At 37.1% G+C, this 10,700-nt stretch overlaps 1 protein-coding gene across 1 annotated transcript; it reads right to left on the bottom strand.

Moving 5' to 3' along the window:
- Nucleotides 1-242: 242 nt before the first annotated feature.
- On the bottom strand, nt 243-1,795 carry LOC147622058 (major pollen allergen Bet v 1-K-like). The gene is made up of 2 exons (XM_086823133.1): nt 1,513-1,795; nt 243-680 (listed from the first exon to the last, which is right to left on the bottom strand). Exons 1-2 carry the CDS (start codon nt 1,697-1,699, stop codon nt 400-402), a joined length of 468 nt encoding a protein of 155 aa, XP_086679259.1. The 5' UTR covers nt 1,700-1,795; the 3' UTR covers nt 243-399.
- Between the last annotated feature and the right edge of the window lie 8,905 nt (nt 1,796-10,700).

Genomic DNA, 10,700 nt, shown 5'->3' with positions numbered 1-10,700 from the left:
CTCATCCATAATATGGTAGTTTATAATCACAAGTGTAAACATGTACCCCACATTAAAGACTATTATGAGTACCTCTTGAGATGTCTTCCTAATGAAGTACGAAATTTTAAGAAAAGCTCCTTACTTTTACTATTTATTACAGAATGTCCAAATCTTACTATTTATTACATATTGTCGAAATCTTCAAAATTTGAAAGGATCACCTATTATTCTTACTATAAGTTGGGTACAAACAACATCACTTATTATATATATATATATACCATAGGACAAAATATGTACAAACAATCCTTATATAAGCTCCATGATCCATCTATAAGATCATGTAGATTGTGAGTTTATGGTTACGATCTTATTTCTTATTATATAAGAGGATATATTAAAGGATAGCATGAGTTGTCAAGTGCCCTTGGTTAAATAGGATTCAAGGTTTTGACCAAAAATATTGAGTTCTTGCTTGAGGATATCGTGGAAGGTGTGTTCGCCAATGTCCTCATAGTAGAGGGTCCACGCCTTGATGCAAGACTTGGGATCGGGCCCAGGCAAGAGCTCCAATGAGTAGGCCAAGCTTGCAAAGTGCTTGCCAAGAGCCCCTCCCTCAAAAATCTTCATCTTTGCATAGTAGTTGTCATGATCCATGACTTCCCATTTGCCTTTTAAGTAATCATAATGCTTGAAAGCTGCAAAGTAAGTGTAAACAAACTTGTAAAACAAATGAACAAATTGTTGTCTAATTAATAAGACACCTGTATGATGCAAGGACTATAAATAACCAACACTTGGGAAAAATTTAGCCTTTAACAAAATAAGAAGTTATGTTTTTGGGTTGGTCATTCCAAAGGAAATATGCCAATCTAATTGGTGACTCAAACAGTAATAAAGTATGCAATAACATGTTTCAAATATAATCAAATATGCAACCGCATTTTTACACGTTTGGTCGATAGACTAGTGTGGTCATGATTTATGGAAAAGGCCCTAATTGGTCCACTCTCATTCCATGGAAGGACCCTCCAGATTCAAGAGGATATGAACAAAAAAGACATGGTTAAAAATTATGAGATTAGGAAGCAATTGTAGGAAATTTTTACATTAGTGTCTATAGTCAAAAGTTAAGCTCCTTCTTTGATAGACTTTGCTTTATGTCTTGAAACATGAAGTTGACACAAAAGTAAAGTAAATACATGCATACATACATGCTTGCATTTGTTCTTTTCTTAGCATTTGTGTGGTTATGGACGTAGGATGTGATAAGTAATGTTTGTGGGGCTTGTGACTCCCGAAGGGGAGGTCCCAAGTTCAGATCCTATATATATATATGGGAGACATGGATATATATATATATCCGAGACATGGATATATATATATATATATATATATATCCATGTCTCTGAGAGCCTCACCACTAGTTGGTGTTAGTCAAGTGTGCGAGAAGTAGAGAGTCCAGTGCACCAGATTTATGTATAATTCCGAAGGTAGTAAGAGAAAAACGAAATCTAGCTTGTTGCTTACCATTGTTGTTGTATTTGACGAACACCACGCCGCCGGGCGCTAGAGGAGGGCCTTCCTGATATTCGACAGCGCTGTAAAGCTCAGGCATGATAGTGGGCAAGGCTACTTGGAAGTTCTTGATGTGAGTCTGCCACACGGAGGATGCAGGATGGCTCACGGGAACTTTTAGCTCCTGGGTCTTGGCCATGTCTTCTAACAAGCTCGACAGTACTACAGCTTATACCAGCAATCTCAAAGCAGCTTGTATTTATTTGAGACGTAGGTGCATGCTTCTCGTGGGAATCACGGCAGGCTCGTGAGTCCTGAGGCTATTGTTTTTAAGGCAATAATGTTCTCACTGTTGACGTCGATGAAGCTCTTTCCTTTAATTAATAAATACAACAATCATTGTACTATGTGGTTACGCGTTTAATTAATAAATACAACAATCATTGTACTATGTGGTTGGCGCTCTCAAAGCAGCTTGTATTTATTTGAGACGTAGGTGCGTGCTTCTCTCGTGGGAATCACGGCAGGCTACTGAGTTCCCACTTTCCATTTCCTTAGCCTCTGTACAAGTTGGCACTCCGTATCAGTGTTCGAAAAAAACCATTTTCCCAAAAAGTACAAAACCTTCATCTAAAAATTGTGAAATTATTTATAAAGAAAATTTTCAAATTTTGAAGGTTTTTGTTCTACAACCCCTCAAAATCTGCAGGTTTTTGTACCTTTAAGTTTCAAATTTGAAGGTAATTTGAAAAATCTGCAAGTGCAAATTACACTATACCCGGGTTTTTTTCGAACACTGCTCCGTATCATAAAGATTGGCTACATAGCCATGCCACTGCATGGCCATCTGATCAGGATGCAGGATGGGTCTTCCTAACAAGCTCGACACAGCTATAAATTGAAACACTACGTTGTAAGACGAGCCTATAAATTATGCGTATTTATTTGAGACCTGCATGCTTCTCGTGGGAGGTTATCAGTCGCTAATAGCTATTGTCTCGTGACGAGTCTACTGTGTTCGCCAATAATGTTCACGATAACGCTCTTTCATTAACGAAGCAAACCATTATCTATTTCTACCGTACTATTTTCTATGAAAATAAAGAGCCTCCCAATTTCCATATGATAAAGATTGCCATGTGATCTTAAATAAAAGTGGTGAAGAAAGAAAAAATAAATAATAATCCAACATATACATAACCATATTGTCATCATTCCCGATGTTTGCCTCCCTCTCCTTAGTCTCCTCCTCCATTTCGACCCTCTTGTAAAAGCCACCACTTTAAATGCATCTTGTTGTGTTTTCCTTGGAAACTTCAGACATAAGGTAAAACATGCATGCAAAGTGCAAGTTATATTTCTAGCCGATCCTAGTTGTAATTAGAATTCAAAATTCCTTCATTTTGGCTCTATAAACTAGTGCAATTTTGATCACCCAAAATTTGGGTTGATTATATGAAAGTTTATAATTATCTAAGAGTTATGACACACACGAATCAGTTTTTAAAAAAACTACCAAGCCAAACAAGTTCACCATGAAGAGACAGTACGAATTTTCAAGGTTGCAATTTCCTACTATATAATATGTGTGCATGATTTTTCATGGGTTTGATCAATCACATATTAGCAAATTATTCACATATAATATTGCTAAGAGATAAACGAGATGGGAGTTTTATAATGTATTGATGGCAATTGCTCCTTGTAGCTATGATGTAATGATGTATGTGTGTTTATAATATATTATAAAGAACTATATTTTCCTAAAATATATATTTCCCTTAAAAAAAGGTACACAATCTTTTGTGCCTTACCTCTCTTGTGAGAAGATCTAATATGGATGAACATAAAATTATGTGTGAATGAGTTTGGCAGAACAAACCTCACATCCAAAATTTTTGTTAACAAAAAGTATTCCAAGGAAACATGATATTTTCATATAGACGTATCTAAATTCCTATGTAGAAGACTATGACTTGTATGATGGACCAGTTTAAAATTTCTCTCAATTTAGCAATCTCAAGCAGCACATATCAACCAAAGGGTATCAAAAGAGAGAACAATTATAAATGATCCCTTTGGAACCAAATAATAAACATAAAAAAATAGAAATTAAAATAGATGCTCGACCCCAGGATAAAACAGAGATGCTCGACTAGGATTAAAAATAGATGCTTGGCATAGAATCTATCAAAATCCATATATGAGAAACAACCATTGATGTATAATGTAGAAGTATTGTTGGATCCATTGCCATGTGATCTTAAATAAAAGTGGTGAAGAAAGAAAAATAAATAAATAATCATTCTTGATGTTTGCCTCCCTCTCCTTAGTCTCCTCCTCTACTTCAACAAGTGTTCATGAAAAACAGAGGTTTAGTGTCAGGTGAATGGCAAATTTTGAAAAATAACCTTCAAAATTAAAAATAACAATTCATAAAAACCTACAAATTTAAGGGATTTTAGTTATAATTTTGCTAAAAACCTTTAAAATTTAGGAAAAAACCTACATAAATTTAAGGTTGAAGGTTTTTTGAATTGTTGGAAAAAATGTTTTCTACGAACACTGACTTCGACCCTCTTGTAAAATCCACCACTAATGCATCTTGTTGTGTTGTCCTTGGAAACTTAGGACATAAGGTAAAACATGCATGCAAAGTGCAAGTTATATTCCTAGCTGCCTGGTTGTAATTAGAATTCAAAATTCCTTCATTTTGGTTCTATAAACTAGTGCAATTTTGCTCACCCAAAATTTGGGTTGATTTATTGAGTGTATATGAAAGTTTAATTATCTAAGGGTTATGACACACAAGTCAGTTTTCTAAAAAATTACCAAGCCCAAGAAGTTCACCATGAAGAGACCATATGAATTTTCAAGGTTGCAATTTCCTACTATATAATATGTGTGCATGATTTTTCATGGGTTTGATCAATCGCATATTAGCAAATTATTCACATATATTTGATTTAATGCCACAACCTTGTGCTAAGAGATAAACGAGATGGGAGTTTTATAATGTATTGATGGTAATTGCTCCTTGTAGCAATGATGTATGTGTGTTTATAATATATTATAAAGAACTATATTTTCCTAAAATATATATTTTCCTTTAAAAAAGGTACACAATGTTTTGTGCCTCACCTCTCTTGTGAGAAGATCTAGAACATTAGATTATGTGTAAATGAGTTTGGCAGAGCAAACATCACATCAAATATTTTTGTTAACAAAAAGCATTCCAAGGAAACATGATATTTTCATATAGAGGTATCTAAATTCCTACGTAGAAGACTATGACTTGTATGATGGACAAGTTTAAAATTCCTCTCAATTTAGCAATCTTAAGTAGCACATATCAACCAAAGGGTATCAAAAGAGAGAACAATTATAAATGATCCCTTTGGAACCAAATAATAAAAGCACAAATTTAGAAATTAAAATAGATGCTCGACCAAGATAAAAAAATAGATGATTAGCACAAAATCTATCAAAATCCATCTATGAGAAAGAACCATTAATTTATAATGTAGAAGTGTTGAATGCTACGTGCTAGTAAAAGTCAAACTCTAGGCTATAAAACAAAGGTAACGAGTTTTTTTGGCACATTTTCAATAGTTTGTTATTTGTGATAAATTTTTTTCCCTGAGGTTTTATTCCATTCCTAGTCGCACATGGGAATTTCACCCGGCTACACACACACCATACTAACCACACACACACCCGAGTACCACAAGGGGGTACCACCATTTCCAAATATTGGCCACTTTATAGGTAGTGGACAAGCTGCAAGACAAACTCCACAAGTTACTCACTCGGCCGATTGGAGTGAACACCTTGGCACAGCTTCGGTAGAAATGGGCGTTCATAAGTCGAGTCACGATCTTTGATGTCCATGGAAACCATCGTTCCTTGATCTAGAACATGAGCTTGAAGGACAAGCATTGCATAATGTTGTCTAGCAGGATTGTTGATGAAGAGGAAGGTGGAAGAAAGCACCATGATGATCGAACGATAACGGCGTAAGGAGTGCGGATGTGGTTGCCTACATGCCCACCAGCACACAAACACACCCTTAGTATAAGATGTCCCCAAGACCTCCCGTAGAAAGTTCAAGATCTTATCCACTTATAGGCTACTGCCTTGGGGACATTTGTAATAATTCTAGAGCACAACATATTTGTGATAATTCAAGAGCATAGCATATTTCAATATTTTTTAATTTTGTGATAATTCTAGGGAACCAAGTCATTTAACTTAACACAAATTTTGTAGCTCCATAGAACATAAGAATTTTGAAGGGCTCTCAAAATGAACAAGCTTTAATCTAGTACTTATTTCCTTGCTGGCACAATATAACTCTACACACTTATGGGATTATGGAAAAAATATGATTACCCGAAAAGAAATCTTCTATGTGACTTGTGGTACCATCAAGGAGAGTATTGGGGATCAAAGGTGTTGATAACCTAGCAATGCATTTCAAAAAAAAGAAGTCTATAGAAGCTCTTAGATTTTATTGTAGTTCCTCACCATAATCCAAATTGAAGAAGACTAAAGTTTAAATATACAAAATCATGCGACTTCAGAAAACAAAAGCTATGAATACAAAGTGGTCAAAATTATCTAGAATGATGGTAGAAAAGAGAACATAACTTTATTATACCAAACCCATTTTGGTTTTTTTTAAAAGATAGTTTATAAAAATATCTTGTTAAACATAATAAAAGGAGTTAAAATTGTGTACAAGTTTTGTAATGTAGTAGAATTTTGGTAGATATTTTCAGCCGAATAGATTGATAAAAATTGTAAAAAATGGTTATTGAGCAAGCATATGAAAAGTGGAAGCTAATATAGCTCCGTTTTTCCTTGTATAAACTTATTTTATGGCCCATCCACATGTGAGCCCTCCCTCTTTCAACACACTACCCATCATGAGAGACTGGCTACCCTCCCACTTGGGATCTACAAAGCCTCTCCTCCAAACCAAAGGGGGTCAAAACAATATTTCCTAGGAACTTTAGATTAATGACTGTAGCGGAATATTTAACATTAAGATTTTTAAGGTACAAGATCCTAATCATCTTTTTCTGTGAGGAAAATAGAGAAGGAGACTCGAGCCTCAATCCATCCTTCTTATAATCCAACCTACCACCCTACCACTTGGTTCCATGGATGGTTTAATCTTTCCCTTATTATTCATTGTATTCCATACATATAAGAAGGACAAATGCTAAACAATGTCAATCATTCATTTAACACTAATTCATCTTATCTAATCCTTACACAAGAGGTGGATTCCTTCCACACTGAAGGTTCATTGGTTTCCCCATATCGGAGCGACTTTAAATACCTCATTCTATTAAACCTTGGGACCAATACCCATGTGAACCTTGCGATTTTTGAATACATCATCGGCCCCTTCAAGGAGTCTTGGGTCACCACCTTGGTCGCAACATAAAGACCTCATCCTTGGTCATTCATTGGTGAGACTTGATGAGGTTGGGTGAAATCCCCATGATTCCTCATCAATTCCCTCATTGGACCACTCACCCACTAAACATGAGGTTTCCAAACCTCCGCTCCACCAAGTGAGGGGCTAATGGTGTTTCTTACCCTACCATGGTGGGTGATCAATATGATGGGAGGTCATCTCCACTAATCGAATAAAAAACAAGAAATTCTCTAATGATAAAAAACTATGCTTAAGCATGATCCCCATATCCCCTTCTTCAAAAGCTCTTATTCTTTTAATCTGCATAGTTAATTTAAAAATCATGAGCCCTCTTTAAATCTTATCTAATATTTTCTTCAAAACCTCAACTTTAATTAAAGAATTTGACCACAGTAATGGAGTAACTTATTCTTGATCATACAAATCCTTGAATGGAGACATTCCCAAACTTTTGATGATGGAAAGAAGCATTGTTAAAAAACCCCAATAATGAATGAATGGAAAGCCCAAATACACCACACTCACTAATGCAAAGCTAACCAAGTGAAGAGTACTGACCTTTCACGTGTCAAAATCTTGGTAGCTTACCCACCATCTCATGGAAGAGGCAACTGCACGAATGCAAGCCAGCACTTGTGAAGACCCACCTCCCATTGTCACAACCACGAGAGTTGTCTATAAAGCTTGGTACTCTCCTTATTGTTGCAAGACAGAGCTCCACCGTGCAAAGACAATATGTCACTCTCACTCTCTCACTATCAAGACATGGCAAGACCAAGAGGGTGACATGGTACAACTCTCACATACACTCACTCTTGTTAAAAAATGGGATTGATCATGGTGATACATAACATAGATTAAGCATAATTATGGTGGATTAAGCCACACTAAGAACTCCATAATATATATATATATATATATATATATATATATAGAGAGAGAGAGAGAGAGAGAGAGAGAGAGAGAGAATAGCACACTTAACACTCAATTCTTTCTTTTATTACATTCACAAACCATACAATGATATAGGCCTTCTAGCCTTATTCCACTTTACACATCATCATCCATGTGGCACTCCCTTTTCCACTCTTTTGGTCAACACTCACACACCATACAATATTACATGTGGCGTTCTTATCTTACCACCATATCTTGCACCTCTAGGGTGCTTTCCCACATACACACAACACCACGATTACATCTCTAAACACCCCCTCTTAATCAATGTGTTCTCATCCATCACCCAACACCCATATTAATGTAGGATTGCACAACTGCAATCGCTACCTCTCAACACTCCCCCTCAATGACACTTTGAAGTGTCCATCAACTATGGCTAGACGCATCTAGTCCACTAGCATGTGTCTACATGGGTGTGTGTCGTATCTACTTGACATAGACACCAAGTTCGTTTGAGCACGTATACTCGGGCGAAACCACCCTCATCCATTTTGAACCACTGTCATGGTCGAGAAAGGCATCAACCCGTGCACACCACTACCATAATCCATTTTGAGATTCTCGATCTCAGGTTGGGTACCTATGTGACAAGCCCAACAACTTACACATGCATCTCGGACGTGTACGAACATCACGAGAAACCACACATGCACTACATTCTCTTTTGAGCTCTCAACAACTCGAGTAGGAGTACCCTCATGCTTTGGGTGAAGTACAAAATCCTCGTTTTGAGCTTTCATGCTCGGGTACGGTTACCCTTCTCATACATGGGTGATAATCCAATTATAAATTGCATTTCCATTTTGTCATAACAACCAAGCAGGAGATCCACATGTGCGTACAAATTGATTTAAAAATACAACTATACCTATTGTTCCATGTGAACAAGGCTTATGCTTTTTATAATAAAAAAAACATATGATATGGTGTGAATGAAGTCTTAACTCTAAGGTTTTAAAAACCTTATCAAGAACTACACCGAATTTGGAAAAAGTCCAAAATGCCTCGAAGATCTTTGCAACCTTTAAACGGCGCCAACTGAATTTTTGGGGATATCTTGCACATGGGACCCGAATCACGAGGTCGTCTTCCATCGCAGCCCTCTCCCCCGAGGCACTCATGGTTGCTGCACAATCCTGTGTTTCATATGACCTTGAGCAGTGCCCAAGTTCCTACTCTTTGCCTCAGAGAACCTCCTAGTAGGGGTTTCTCCTCCATAGCCATCAACATGGCCACATGAGCCCACCATTGAGCTCCAATATGCATGCCCTTCTTTGCATGCATCCATTTCCAAGGTTGCCTCTATGTAAGATTTCTCACAAGAAATCTTAGGTGATATACCTTGTGAAATCTTTCTCTTGCTTCCACCGAACATTGCTCATCTTTGATGAGCCAATCAGCACATCTCTCCATTTGATGTACACATTATGGGCTCCTTTCTTTCCCACAATGCTTGCCCCTTGCTTGGACAAGCCTTTCACCTCCACATATGCTCTTTGCAAACTTGTAAGAGCCATGGGATTCACTCATCCCATAAATTAGCAACCCTTATTTACATTGAGCATTTTCCAAGCTCAAACACCAAAAAACGTTGAGGTAAAACTTCACAAATTTCTTGGAAGCTTCCTTGTTGACACCGAAGACTCCATAGCCTTCATACTTGTTGCTGAAATCTTCATTTTTCAGCTTCTTTAGGCAGCACAATAATCTCTAAATCTCCATGCGCATAATCTCTCTCCAAATGTAATACTAATGACGATGAGTGTGCTAATTTTTTTCATAATAAACTAAAAATAATGCTTAATCAAATAACCTCATCACTAAGAAAAACTATACATAAATATTCACCATGACCAAGAGCCCACCTAAGCTTTGATACCATGTAAACAATCCTAAAATGGGATTCATCATGGTGATAGACAACATAGATTAAACAGAATTATGGTGGATTAAACCACATTAAGAACTCCATAAGAGAGAGAGAGAGAGAGAGAGAGAAAGAATAGCACACTTTTCCACTCTTTTGGTCAACACTCACACACCATACAATATTACATGTGGCATTCTTATCTTACCACAATATCTTGCACCTCTAGGGTGCTTTTCCAAATACACACAACATTGCGGTTATATCTCTCAACAACTCTCACCTAAGCACACTACCAAGAGGACGAGAGGATAGGGTAGAGAGCTAGAGCACAAGGAGAAATAGAACACTCTCAATCAACACTCGATTATGGAATGTCTCTTTCTCTCATTGGAGAAATTCACTTATATACAAGGGAGGTATAAGTTTGGGCATCCACACCCAATAATGCATTCTCAATGCATTGGGTGCCTACTTATTGTCCAAGCTAGTCTAAGCACACATTGAGTGGATGTTGACCCTTTCCCTTGGCTCGGTCATCCCTTGGATACATAATTAACCATAATTACATGAGAAATACAATGATTGGAACAAGTTATTAATTCCCCTTAGGCAAACAACACATAATTGAGGGTGGACAAGGATCTTTCAGGAGTGCCCCATTATGTGTGTACATCCTTTAGTTGCATTGGTTATGCATGCTACTAGCGCATTGTAGATGGATCATCTCCACTTTTGACGAACACACACTTCCATTAAGCTTGTCATAGATGTAGGTGTGTGCATTGTTTATGCATGTCGGTGGTCCGTGTGTTAACCTCGAGGTAACATTCCCCCCTCTCGTTTCTAAGTCCGTCCTTAGACCTAGGGAACGAATGGTTGTGGTGTGAGACTTGAGAGGAAAGTAATTTGAGTGGTTTTTGT

This window comes from Cibotium barometz, chromosome 29, assembly GCF_041138505.1.
Source record: "Cibotium barometz isolate CiBa-2024 chromosome 29, ASM4113850v1, whole genome shotgun sequence".
Lineage (NCBI taxonomy): Eukaryota > Viridiplantae > Streptophyta > Polypodiopsida > Cyatheales > Cibotiaceae > Cibotium > Cibotium barometz.
This window is presented reverse-complemented; position numbering and strand designations above follow the sequence as displayed.

Bases quoted from the DNA above. Each gene is read 5' to 3' on its own strand.
- LOC147622058 (XM_086823133.1), bottom strand. From the start codon at position 1,699: ATGGCCAAGACCCAGGAGCTAAAAGTTCCCGTGAGCCATCCTGCATCC. The intron at 681-1,512 runs GTAAGCAACAAG...CTTACTTTGCAG, and splicing joins CGTCAAATACAACAACAATG to CTTTCAAGCATTATGATTAC.